General features: G+C 43.0%; 1 protein-coding gene across 7 annotated transcripts in view; it reads right to left on the bottom strand.

The window, feature by feature from the left end:
* Window positions 1-1977: 1977 nt before the first annotated feature.
* The window catches only part of LOC122759429 (CLIP-associating protein 1-B-like), a 28305-nt gene continuing 16310 nt past the window's right edge, over window positions 1978-13972 (bottom strand). For 3 of the 7 annotated variants that reach the window (XM_044014329.1, XM_044014322.1, XM_044014315.1), the window contains 22 exons: window positions 13736-13933; window positions 13284-13388; window positions 12936-12992; window positions 12000-12097; window positions 11879-11902; window positions 11434-11684; window positions 11175-11238; window positions 11028-11030; window positions 10743-10906; window positions 10357-10579; window positions 10154-10249; window positions 8936-9088; window positions 8586-8692; window positions 8081-8206; window positions 7603-7750; window positions 7300-7513; window positions 7161-7214; window positions 6439-6641; window positions 6227-6355; window positions 5937-6143; window positions 5716-5832; window positions 1978-5273 (listed from right to left, as the gene is read on the bottom strand). In XM_044014329.1, coding sequence (XP_043870264.1) covers window positions 5190-5273; window positions 5716-5832; window positions 5937-6143; window positions 6227-6355; window positions 6439-6641; window positions 7161-7214; window positions 7300-7513; window positions 7603-7750; window positions 8081-8206; window positions 8586-8692; window positions 8936-9088; window positions 10154-10249; window positions 10357-10579; window positions 10743-10906; window positions 11028-11030; window positions 11175-11238; window positions 11434-11684; window positions 11879-11902; window positions 12000-12097; window positions 12936-12992; window positions 13284-13388; window positions 13736-13933 — 2825 coding nt within the window. In that variant the 3' untranslated portion in view covers window positions 1978-5189. The remainder of the gene's footprint in view (window positions 5274-5715; window positions 5833-5936; window positions 6144-6226; window positions 6356-6438; window positions 6642-7160; window positions 7215-7299; window positions 7514-7602; window positions 7751-8080; window positions 8207-8585; window positions 8693-8935; window positions 9089-10153; window positions 10250-10356; window positions 10580-10742; window positions 10907-11027; window positions 11031-11174; window positions 11239-11433; window positions 11685-11878; window positions 11903-11999; window positions 12098-12935; window positions 12993-13283; window positions 13389-13735; window positions 13934-13972) is intronic. The other 4 variants (XM_044014343.1, XM_044014336.1, XM_044014358.1 and 1 more) reach the window with 2 other exon arrangements.

Genomic DNA, 13972 nt, shown 5'->3' on the forward strand with positions numbered 1-13972 from the left:
GTATCATAAAAATTTGCTTTGGTATTTTGGTGCAGAACAAATGCAGTAGTAAGAAAATAACTCTCACTGTAAACGAATGGACAATGAGAATTTCTTAAATAATAAATAAAGTGGCCAGTGAGTGTGCGTACAATAGGGTTTCCCTACAAACTCTGGTTTCTAATGCTGACCTTCTGACAATAAGGCTCTATATTTGTTTAATATTTACAGACTCATAATGACGTCGTCAAAAATAAAGCACAAGAGAAATACAACACACAATACAAATAAGCACATTTAAATGTGTGTCTTGTGTAATAAAGAGTAAAATGTACATGTGAAAATACTTCAAATGTTGTAGCTTCATATTGTATGTGATACAATTAGACAGTAAACACTACAAACCGATCCGAACCAACCATGTACATGGTATATATATATAGACAGCGTAGGACAAGAAAAGTACAATAACAATAATAATAATAATAATATAGCATACACATCATACAGCTACTATTAAACAGCATTTGGCAAATACAACAGCATACATTCAGTCAAATGACCGCAAAGACAAACCGTGCTTTCGTGTACCGTTGTTGTAAACTGATTTAACCGCAGTTTGACGGCCGCCGTTTTGTCTCAGGCTAACAGCCGAGCCGAGCCAACAAACCTGATTACTAGCACCCGTGTTAACCAAAGACTTCCGGGGCTCTGTACGACTGCGAACAAAATCCCCACACAACATTTACGCTTTATTTGTGTACATAAACTCAAAAGAAAACGAAGTTATCGGAGGGTTAGTGCTGTCCGGTGCTAGCAACGATAGCTAACGGTTTTAGCTTTGACACGGAAGTTCAAAGTGCGTCACAACGAAATGACGCAAGAAAACGTCCATAAAATCAATAAACATAACACATATAAGTGTAAAAAAACAGTCAAAATACCTTTAACCAAACACTTAATAGTATTGTATATTGTTACGTCGAGAACACACACATTTTATAAGTAATTGCTGTTCTCGCTGTTGGGAAAAAAAACACATACCTTTTAATCCGTGTAGTCTTTTACCTCTGGTGCGCGAGACAGTGTTTTTTCTTCTTATTCTCCCGGAAACTTAACCTTTTTAAAAAGTACGTATGAAAACTAAACACAGAAATGAATAAATACCATTATATATAATCAGAAAATATATATAACATCAGAAAATATTGTTAAATAAATAAATATTAAAAAAAATGAGTTTTACTGAAGACGGGGATTGTTGTACTTGCTTCTTTTGTCCACCAGAGGGCGTAAAGAGACACAACTCCCATTACAATTCAATAATTCACATTAAAAATAAAATATCTATAATAGTCAGTAAAATAATTTAAAAACCAAATGATTTAAGACAATAAACTTCCTTTAATTTAGTAGATTGTCATATTAATTTCAACTTATTCATCTCAAAATTACTACAAACATTTTAATAATTCTAGAAAGTGAGAAAATAAGAAAATAATTAACATTTAATGAATTCAAAATGAGTAAATAATAATACAACATGATATCAAACAGTAAAACATAAGAAAATAGAATAAAAAAAATAAAGCGGTTTCTGTTGAGTTTATAGTATTTACTGCTTTTGTCCACTACAGTACGCAAAGAGACCCAACTCAATGATTCACATTGTAAATAAAATATGTAAAATGAAATTACGTTAAATAAAGGGCCTCTTATTTGATTATGAGTTCAAAATTATTTATGGTGAAAATAATTCATATTAAGTTTTAAGAACTGAAAATACAAGTAAATAATATTATGACATATCAATCTATGACAAACTTAATCTAACTTGAATATAATAATATGATTTTTTTTATATAAACAGCATAAAAATATAAAAAAACATTTAAAAAAAAATGTAATCGAATTTAAATCCTGCTTGTGTATCTCTGTGTAGAACAACATCATTTAATAGATTTAAATGATAATAATAAACACACGTCGATATCAATGTTTTGTTGATGTTTTCAAACAGTTTTATTGTTATTTTGGCGTGGAGTCGGTCACAGTCGGGTATAAAAACACTTTTTATTCACTGCAGAAAAAAACAAACAAAATCAGACAAGGAAGAAAATAAAAGTTCTGCAAAGTTTTCTCACAGGTGAAAGAACCAAACAGGTAAATATGATGTAAATAATCACGTAAATATCATGTAAATATGTACAGACAAACACAGGGCGTATATATAAATACTGTGCAGCACTAAAAACTAATAAAAACAGGAGCCATGCAGTCAGTGTGAGTGGTTTCTATGGAAACGCCTATTTACACAAGTGCATCATCATGAGAACGCGTTGTTGTCACATTAGTGTTTTTGCAGTGTAGTGATGGAGGGTGTGTTAGCGGTAATGTTAGCGTTAGAGCAGGTCTGCTATCAGAGGAATCGCTGGCAAGTCGTCCTATTTGCTTTGCGTCAAACTAACGTGAGAAAACAACGCAGGCGCTACTTATGACCATTTAGTTTCAGGTCACGTTTTACAAAAAAATTTGAGCAAAGCGAATGCTCTCACTTCCTGTTTGCAGGAGTCTTGCGACAAACAAACATGGACAGGTTTTTTTTATTCATTTCCAGCAGCCATGTCACGTCAGTAAACAATCTTTTTTTCCTTTTGATTGTTTTCTTGCCAATAATCTGAAAAGACTATTATCAGGCGTGAGAAATAAAAACATTATATTTGAATTGTTTTTCTGACTAAAATGTAACGTAAAGTGATTTCACTGTTAGGAACATTTCCTTTCAACTAGCGCAATCATATCGTCAGTATTTGTAAACATTTTCAAAAAAACAAGGTAGCTAATTTGATAGAATTTACACATTCAAAAAAAAAAACATACTGTATATATTAAGGCAGATTTTTATATTTATTGTGATAACATTGCAAATTGCAATTATTTTGGTCAGGACAAAAAAACTGCAACAATAAGTCCCACCCCTCTAGCCGAAGCTCTGCCCCCACATACTGGAAGCTGTGATTTAATAAAGACGTTTTTAAACGTTAGTTGTTTTGATAACGTAATGTTTTTTTTTGTCATATTTGCGAACAATTATCACAATAATATCGCAAATTGCAATCATTTTTGGTAAGGACAAAAATAGAATAAGACCCAGCCCCTCTGATTGAGGCTCCGCCCCCAAATACTGGACCTATTTGTGAGCATCTTCTAATTGCGTAGTCAGAAATAATAGGTACAGTTACCACAACATTATCATGAATTGCAACCATTTTTCGTGAAATGATAAATATATCATCCCGTATCGTATTTATTAGCAACATAACAGCAGCTACACTTTTAAAAATATTTTAACCTATAAATCCCACCCCCTCTTGTTAAAGCTCTGCCCCCCAAACACTTGGAAGTCATGTTTATGTAACATTATTATGTTTTCTTACAATGATTTTGTCGGGGAGAAATAATTAACATTGATCCATAAGAGTCCGCATTAGTGAACGTCTTCTAGAAGATTCACATAACGAACAAAAGAAGAGGCTCCACCCACTTCCATTTACGAATCCACAAAAAGAAAATTGAAGCACAAATTATCGCAGCAATATTGCGTCACTAACGTCTGAGTCTTGGCAAGAAAACGAACGACATGAACTCTGTCGTGGCGTGTTTGTTTTTCCCGTGGCTAGTGCGTTATCCGGGTGGAGTTAAGTATTTTGTGTTTTTGCGACTTTTGTTTGTTAGCATCATCAGAAGCAGTGGTAACGTTTTAAAAATAAAGAATAAAACAGGTAAAGAACGATCGGTGAAGAGTGCGATGTAAATATACAGTGGCTGGATTTATCGCAGTTTATTGCTAAAGTCCAAACATAGAACGCGGCGCTCGTCCTCAGAGGCGTCGGCATTAACTCGTCCTTCACATTTTTCGTTGTCAAAATCGTCGTAAAGAGACTCACATTCAAAGAGACAGTGAGGACCCACGATAATGAGAATAAGAAGAAGAAGAATAAAAACACGACGTATGTTATAAATACAGAAATATTTTGGAATGAAACTCAAACGACAGTAGTTTTAAACTCGACAGCAGACAATTCTAAATCTAAATAAACTCCCACTTTAAATCAGAAATGAATGTTTACGTTCACTTCCTGTCGCCATTTTAGACTTCTTCCATGTTTATCACATAAATTTACACTTAAATCAGTAACAGGAAGTTGTTTTTTCCTCAATTTTCTAAGTTTGGATTGAAAAATGGGAGAAAACATGTGCGCGTCAGTAACTAAATCTGATAAAATCTTTACGTTTACAATAAATAAATGTTTCGACCACAATATAAACCAATATGTTTCTTTTTGATCACGAATAATCCAGATTAAAGTCACATGTGAACATTTGCCATCTAGGAAATGATTAATATTGTTGTTCTTTTTCATAATTTGATCATATTTCTTAATTCTCTCATGAAAAAGTGATTGTTGGTTTTTAGTGGCACAGTTAAATTACAAATACATACATAAACAGTATTTATATATATATATATATCTATATATATATATATAGATATATATATATATACACATACTGAATATTCAAATTTCATGTAACAGTGTTTGAACTCAGGTGATTTTTGATTCAAAAGTTTTTAAACATTTTTCAATCCAGGTAGAAAAACAATGATTAATCAATGATTAATTCAAATATAAGAAACTAACACTGATTCTTCTGCTGGTTCTTGGGTCTAAATCATTGGCCCGCCAAGTGATCATTTCATATAAAGTCACATTTTGTAGTCGGCATTGATCTGTACTCAGATTTACCCTTTAACTCCGCATCTAGAGGGAAGGACACTTCCCTCAATTTGAACGTTAAAATGATGGATTGATCTGATCGTGAGGAGGCAGCAGCGCTCGTTCAAAGCTCTTTACATTCAATAAATGATCAGGTTTGATGTGTCAAAAGCAAAGAAATCTAATAAAAGAGAATGAAATACTGACAGACGCAGGCGTTTTTCCTTCACCTCCCTCGACTTTGAACTCACCTCGCGACCTTCAAACGTTTACGATGAGTGATGGAGACGTGGAAGATGAAGTTTTAAGGCTCGTGACTCAAACGCAGTCGTGACGACTTTTATCAGCAAAGAAAAACCACAGAGAGACAATCGCGATGTCGTCCTCGGCGGAGACGTGGACGGATCAGCTGGACAGAGACGACGCGGCGCGTCAGTAGGAGGAGATGTCGGAGGAGCTGCTGCTGTTGCTGGTCGACGTCTGCGCTCGCTTGATGTACAAGTTCAGCAGCTTCATCTGAGGACGACACAACAACGGCACAGTGAGAAGATTAAAGGACCAGTGTGTGGGCATGAGAGACATCTAGTGGTGAGACGGCAGAATGCAACAAACAGAAGCTAATGAGTGAGCTGTGGTGGCCTTCACAGACCAGAAAGAATGTCTCTTGTTTGTTTGTTCTAACGTTTAAAATTCTGCCTCACAAGACGTCTGAAAACAAATAACGCCGGATGTGACGTCACATTCTTGTATGTCGTTGACCACCTGATAACTCTAGGTTTTCTAAAAGCTCCTACAAGTCAAGTGTATGCTGTGATACCCGTTGATGATTTCTGCTTGAACGCAGCAACAGACACATAAAGACATATAAAAAGTGATCATCAGGCGAGTGAATACAGATGATACAGCGACCACTGCTGGATAAAACAATATTTGTGACAGGAAGAGGAAGCGAGCTTACCTTGCTGCCAGTCAGCTGGGCCAGATACGGCTTCAGCTCCTCCCCAATCACAGAGTAGATGGCGACGAGGCAGAAGACGCTGGCCTTCCTCACGCTGCTCTCCGTGTTGTCGTAACCCTGAAGCAACAGACAAAGACCACGCCCATCAAACACAAAAACATCTACAACTACTACAACGACGGCGACGGTGACGACAACGCTGCAGCTCGATGGTATCTCACCTGCAGGAGTCCAGGAATGACGTCAGGCAGCAGCTGGTGCAGCGGCTCCTTGGTGATGCGTTCGATGGCTCTGGTCTGCATCTTAATAGCAGCCAGGTTGATGGGATAGTCGGCCGTCTGCACTATGGGACACAGAACCTTGATGCACTGATCAGGGTGGATGGAGCTCGCCAGTGTGGACGCCGCTTCCTCCGCCGCCCGCACCACCTTTAACCGCCAGGGGGGGAGATCGTCATTAATAAAAAATAAAAACACTGGCTCTAACACAAGGTTCTAAAAAAGACAGTGACCTCCTTGTGAGAGTCTTTGTGAGCCTCCAGAGTCTTCATGATAGTGAGCTCGGCGTAGTTCTTGAACCGAGCCGGTTCGTTCCTCAGGATCTCCTTCAGGACTCGCATAGACAGAGCTCGGATCGTGTGCTGAGAGAAAACAGTCGGCTTAAAACATCTATACAGGAAGCGTTCGCCAAAACCCAGTGATCGCAAAGTGCATGTGTCCTCACGTCTTTGTCTCCCAGCGTCTCCAGCAGCAGCAGCAGCATGGTTTTGAAGTGTTCCTCCCACACCAACACGCTGTCCTCTCTCACCACCTTCAGCAGCTCCAGCAGGTTCCCTCGACGCTCCTCAGGCCCTCGCTCCCCCACCTGACCCTGAGAGAGCTCCTTCAGCAGCTCCCCCACCAGCTCCAACTGCTCCGAGGGACTCGCTGCACGGGGGAGGGCAAAGGTCAAACACAAGGATTTAAAGGACAGTTCAGGTTTTTTAGAGCTTAACAGAAGATGCAGCTCATAAAATCTACGTCACTTTAAGTCTACGATATCTTAAGAACGTGTTAACGTCTTTATCTCACTGTGAGACCGACTTTTCCAACAGGAAACTGAAGTTTGTAAAGCACTCACTCTCCCACACCAAAGCCCATAGAGAAAATCACTGATTTTAACATCACACACACACACACACAGGGGTTGTTGATCCACTGCTGCCTCCATCACTGAGTTCTAATGTCTTTATTTTTTGAATACAGCATTTAAAATATTTCATTTAGACTTAACTCAGTGACACAAAGTGACCACACGAGGCAGCAGTAGATCAGCAGCTTCTGTGTCTGCGTGAGTTAAATCACTGATTTTCTCTATGGGCTTTGGTGTGTGAGAGTGAGTGGTTTACAATCTCAAAATAACACATCGCTAATATCATTAATATCAGAAACATGTAGAGCTCTCACTGGGGAAACTTTTCGGGGGCAGGATCTTGTTTTCAACACTTTCTTGTCGACGCCCTGAGAAAGAAAAGACGACACATTTAAAACACAACAACATGATATAAGTAACACACAAACATCAAAAAGTCGACAAAAGCTTTACCGTCGACGGCGTCCTCATGCAGCGCCTCCTTCAGGGCAGCTTTGTCCACCGTGCTGATGCTGTCAGTGTAGTTGTACGGATTATAGTCACGGAAGCGCGGGCCGGTGAAGGAGCGCGGTGACGGCGTGTTCAGCAGCGATGTCTTGTTGTCCAACGCCGTGCGTCCGCCCTCCATCAGGTCAACACCAGAGTCTGAAGACGCCGCCACACCGGCCTGAAGAGCAACCAGCGTTCATTTGTGAAGACCAGCTCCATACTACAGAAGTTTTAACTGGTCATGAGCTAAGCCCCGCCCCCTCTCACCATGCCATCCCTCTTGCCGTCGCGCCTCAGCGGCTCCATCAGATCCTCTTGGCTGCGGAAGCTGAAGTTCTGGATGGCCTCAGTGACGCCGCGCAGCGAGCTGTAGATTTCCTCCGAGTTCAGGTTCTCGCTGTCGTACTCCAGCATGCTGCACGCGGCGTGAAGGGGCGGGGACAAACGTGGTGATTAGAGAACGTCATCACGACACACACACACACACACACAGACAGATTCACGTGTGAATGGTGCACGTGCGCGGCCGTGCATGTCGACACACACCCACTCACACAGGTGGAGTCACACAGCAGCACAGACACATTTAGTTAACAGGAAGCCAACGATGGACAGGAAACAGTTTGATCAGATGGAAACATTAAGTGCTGCAGCAAAGCAGGAAGTGATGGTTACACAGTACGTACAACTGAGCCTCAGGAGAAGAGAGGAAGAGGAGGAAGAGGAAAAGGGGGGACGGGGTTACCTGGGTGAGTAAGCTCGCCGCAGCGCCTTGAGGGAGGAGTGAGCAGTGGGTGGAGGAAGAGGGGGGGAGGGGAAGGGTGGAGCAGGGAACTTTGAGAGACCGTCTGCGCTCCAGCCCCATAGACGACTGCAAACGGCCACCAGGGGGAGCAAGAGGAGGGGGAAAGAAGAAGAAGAAGAAGAAGAAGAAGGGCAGCCAGAAGAAAAGACAGGTATGTGAGGATGGTGGGAAAAAAGGAGAAGCAGCATCAGTCAGTCAGTCAGTGTTAGTGCAAGCAGGTGGAGATCTGCTGCCACCATCAGGCTGCTGCACGTAACAACAACAACAATAACGTTCATAAAAATATAACAAATTTGACTTTTTGTGGTTTTGCAATTTAAGAATCTTGAGGAGTTTTTTGTATAAAAGTAAAAAACTCTGACGACACAGGAACTTTCTGAACCTCCCACTAAATCACTGTGACACCTGTTTCCAGGTGTTTCCAGGTGTTTCTGTGCCTCTTCACCTGGGTGAGAGTCCGCCGTGGGAGCAGTTGGTGGGTGAGGTCAGTGGACTGCTGCGACTGTTCGACTGTCGAGGTGGAGTCCGACCCATCGAGTTACAGGGAGACGACTGCGGGCGCACACACACACACACACACACACACACACAGCAGGAAACTTACATTTCAAGAGTTCTGTACACACGAGCATTTGCAACAAGAAAATCAAGATAAATGTATAATCGTAAGTTACAGTGGGAATTCTGTCTGAAAGAAAACCTGTTCTATTGAGTCTTTACTCCTCATTACTCATTGACAATTACTGGACTTAAATACAATGAATAAGTGAATTTGATCACTTAAAAGTCAGTTACCATGACGATGCCACTGTTGGCGCTGGCGTTCCTCAGGTGGTTGTGCAGCAACTTGGTCGTTCCGTCCTGGAAGGTTTTGGGCAGAGCTCCGAGCAGCATGGTGAACTCTGGTGTGTTCAACTCAAACAGAGCGATCAGCACCACCTGAGCTGCCTGTACACACACACACACACACACACACGTTCAACATTCATGACTTGAGGGGACATTGCATTGACTTACATTCATTTCCTGGAGACTTACGCTAACCTTAACCACAATTACTACTGGCCTAATCCTAATCCTTTTTGTCCCCATAATGTGACTGTGTAAACAGGTTTAGGTCACACACACACACACACACACACACACACACACACACACACACACACACACACACACACACACACACAGTCTCTTACTGGTAAAAAAACAGCAGAAAAACCATGTTCTTGATCTGCATGTTAAGAAGCAGGTTTGCTGCAGAGCACGTTAGAAACAGTTCAGTACACAAACCAAACCTCCGTTCACACATGTAAGCAGCAGGGGGCGCTGCTACCGTCCATTCCAGCTGTTCTCTGAGGTTGCAGCTTCCCAGTTCATGTAGGAAATTCAAACTAAAACGCCCCCGATGAAGTTGTAATTGAAAATTGTCAAATCTTTCCAACCTAATGAAAAATCACAGTTGATGTAGAACCCACATCACTGCCCCATACTGGTGCTAAGTACTGTGTTTTTATGTATGAAAATACCATGTCATTAAACTTAGCAATAACCCTAACATTAACCACTAAATAACTGCAGAATCTCTGAATTTAAAACAGAGAGTAACAGAAATATAGTGTTTTTTTCCTTTAGGAGCAAAACAAACTGAAAACTGTGATCCAGAAACTGGGACACGAACTGTACCATGAGCATGTTGAAGCGTTTGCACCCCCCCAGTGCACATGCAGCTCATCCGTCCCACTTTCGAGTAAAAAAAAACCATTTCGTTTCAAGCAGAAGCTGGAAAAATACTTTTTTAAATCATGCGAAATCTTTCTGTAAAAGAAACGACCGGTGAGTTAGTGTCAGAGTTAAACGGTCAGTGTCATGCACACGGAGACGTTAGAATCATCCTCTGTGAGCTCAGTCCTGATAAAACACAGAGCAGTTAGTGTTAAAAAAAGCCTCCACAGTGCTGAGGTTCCAGCAGCTTTAAACCTCTGCTCGTGCTGTTGGACGGAGCGGAGCGTCTACCTGCTTGCACCTCTCCTCCAGGTTTCCCTCTCCTGGCAGAGAGGCCACAGTGCTGCAGCGACCTGAGAAATCCTCCCCTGCCCAGTTGTGAAGGGTCTGGGAGTTTGGTGGATGAGAAACATCCAGAACAACATGAAAAACAAACTTCAAAGGAAGCCGGGTGGAGGATGGTGGTGAAGCTCCACGCCGTCAGGACCTCTTACCTTGCGGACGTCGGAGCTCTTTGGCTCGGTCGTCCACGTGATGATGCGCGAGACGGCGAGGCGCGTCTCGCTGGAGTTGACAAAGTCTGACGGGTCCATCTGGCGAGCGAGAGCCTCGATGTAGCGCAGGATGGCCACCTTCACCTTCAGGTTGGGCGTCTGCGTCTGGTCCACGATGAAACGCATGAGGATGTTGAACTGCTGTTCGTATGAAAAAGACTCTCTGCAGGGAGACGCACACGTACACACACACACACAGAGAGGGGGTTTCACTGAACATGCAAAAACGATCATGACGATCCTGATCATGGGAGTTCACCTTATTCAACTTATTTTGGGTGATTTATTTAATCGCAATATGATCAAATATATCGTCTCCTGCTGACCTGGTGACGTCCAGAGCCTTCTGGACTTTGGCCTGGACAGAGCCCAGCAGGTCTGCTCCCATCTTCTTCAGCAGCTGTGTGAGCAGAACAAAGAGCCAGTCCTGCAGGTCGTCTCTGTGAAGAATGATGAAGTCCACCAGAGTCTCCAGGAACATGCTGAACACCTGACACAGAGAGACACAGAGGTGATGATGGTGATGGTGAAGGTGAGGAAGGAGAAGGAGGAGGAGGAGGGGATGTGAGAGGAGATGACACAAACAGAGGTGACGGTGAGTACACACTTACTCTCTGGAGTTTGTTAGAGTCCACAGCAGTGACGAGGTGAGACGTGCAACAACCACAACAAAAAACACAAAAACACTGTCTGTTAGTTTGTCCTGCGGTTAGTTTTTGTGCGACAGCAGCTGAGAACAGATGATGATTTCAACTCACCTTACTGTGAGGGTCTGCAAACATCCTGGTGAAGATCTCACACAGTCTCTTCAGCTCCACGCGACTGTACCACACACACACACACACAACATAATAAAGACAGCTGTAACAATCACAAGGTTCAGTAAGATAAATCATCTATTTCAGCTTTTAAATTTGAAGATTGCAAAAAAAAAATTGCAGAATATTAAAAAAATTCCTTCATCTAAACTATAACAACAATCTGTTTTATAGAGTATCCTCTACTGACTAAAGGTACCTGAGCATCCTCTGGCTCTTGAGCAGGTTCTGCAGTCCCAGCAGACCCTCCTTCCTCTCAGACCAGTTAGAGCTGGCGCAGTGGTTCAGGACCTCCGCCACGTCCACGTCCTGGCGCAGGTAGTGCGGCGCCATGCCGCCGTTGCGCGAGCCGTACGAGCGCTCAGAGCAGGCGCTGGACGCATCGCTGTTGGCGTCGTCGTCCGAGTACATGCCGGGCGACTCGAAGCGCCGCCGCGCCGGGCGCCGCTGCTGGAGAGGGGGAAGAGGGGGAGAGACAGACAGAGAGAGAGAGAGGTTAGCATGTGGGAGACGTGAAGCCACAGGGACACATGCAGGTTTCTGATGACAGGATGTGATTGACAGCTGAGACACTGCAGTCTGAGCATGATGATGATGATGATGATGTTCTGCATGTACTGAGAGAGCGGAGGATTTATTTGTACCTTACTCCTGGAGTCTCCTAACAGCTGAAGTCCAGGAGAAGAGAGAGCACAGAGGGGAGTTACTGCAGGGCTGAACCACCTCTACACACTCATCACTTTTTTAATTCACATTCATTCTCACCAGAGCGTCTGCCACCGCGGCCTCCACCTCAGTGCCCGTGTTGAGGATTTTCATGGCGTTGACGGAGGCCGAGATCCGAGCCTGGTGGGAAAGTCGGTCTAAGGAAAGAAAGACAGAGGAGACGTGTGGGATTAACTTCACCTGCCGGTGACGTGATAGTTCAGTTTCTTGAAGTCTGGTTGTATGAGACTCGCGCTCAGTGAAAACATGGCAGAAGAAATGATTTTAGCCACTCAACAAAGCAAAATACATAAGCATAACAAAATACTCAGACTTCTCCAACAGGAAACTGAAGTTTGTAAACCACTCACTCTCCCACACCAAAGCCCATAGAGAAAATCAGTGAGTGGTTTACAAACTTCAGTTTCCTGTTGGAAAGAACGTCTAACAGTGAGATAAAGACGTGAACATTCTTATGAAACAAATAAACAAATGTAGATTTCATAAGAAGAGTCTTGTCTGTCACTTATACACTTCAAAAAAGCTGAACTATCACCTTTAATGTACTGAAACAAGGAGAGTCACAGTTCTGAAACTTTATTATTTAGGTTGGGCTTCAATCAATAAAATAAAATAATAACATAATAATACATCAAACAATAAAATGATAAATAAATTAATTATAAAAAATAAACAAAATGCTCAAATGTTAACACAGAGCAGCCAGTAAATGATTAAATCAGCAAAATGAAATATTTAACACAAATGTACCATAAAAAGCTTTGAACAAGCTGTAAATTTAAGGATGAAGTGAAAAGTCTAACATTGACCGTCTCATTTTAAAACCAGGAGCCAGGAGGTCGACTTGTTTCATGCAGGGAGAGGCTGCACGGAGCAGGACGACTCCGTCAGCCACATGAATCACCAGACTGTTTGTTTGTTTGAGTGTCAGGCTGACGGAGTGAACCTGCTCCCAGTAAAAACCTCACTGGTCACCTGAGTAGCACTCTGCAGACGAGAGGGCGCTGGTGGAGCGGGAGTGACGCCGCGTCGCTGCAGGAGGGAAACACTGCCACTGTTAGCATCATACGCTAACTGACTGACTTTTAAACACTCATCTGTGTCTTTAATAAACACTTCATAACACATTAGCTGCAGAGAAGAGAGCAGAGCGATTAGTAGAAGAGACAAGAGTCTGGACGTGTGAATACAGAGCAAGCAGAGAGGACCGGGGCCGAGGCTTCAAAACCACCGTCAAATACATTCTCTGAAAGGATCAATACCGTGTACCGATAAAACAATGACAGGGTTTGTTGGTGGGCGGGGCTTCAGGACCATACTCACCCAGGGGGGAGAAACCCCTGGTGGGGCTGGTGTCGCGGCTGCTCTCGCGACTGGTTTCACGGCTGCAGCCCTGACTCATGCTCGGTCGAGGGATTCGACTGCGGGCTGGAGAGACGACGCGGACACAGAGACAGAGACAGAGACGGACAGACACAGAGCGACAGAGACACGGAGAGCAAAGCAGGGGGAGAGTTTAGCTTGTAGCACATCCAGCCAGTTACTGACAGAAATGTTAGTCCAGCAGGAGAATGAGACTGAGAGTGTGTTAGGACAAAGAACAGGGAAAACAAGTGCTGCTGCTCGCCTTCAAGAGGAAACTACAGGATATTATTCTCTGGTTTTTACCATAATATAGTAAAACCTGGAGATTGTGAAAAGGAAGACTGCTTTCACACATTCTTCAGCTTCAGCTTTTTAAACAGTGTTTGATTTGCACTCAGAGTCTTCCTCACCCATTCCTGATCTGGTGGGACTGGTCTCTCGGCTGCAGCCCTGACTGCGGTGACCTCGAGGCCGGCTCTTGTCTGTCTGACTGGTTGACGTGTTGGGGTTCGTGGCGGCAGCAGCGGCGGCGGTGCCCATCGTAGGTCTTGGTTTTCTGCCGTAGGTGGCGCTCAGCAGACGCCCCGGAGAACCCGAGCGACTCCCGGCTGAAACGCAGCGAGAGGAATCAAAGTGTCAGTGCAGAC

This window comes from Solea senegalensis, linkage group LG2 (genome assembly GCF_019176455.1).
Source record: "Solea senegalensis isolate Sse05_10M linkage group LG2, IFAPA_SoseM_1, whole genome shotgun sequence".
NCBI lineage: Eukaryota > Metazoa > Chordata > Actinopteri > Pleuronectiformes > Soleidae > Solea > Solea senegalensis.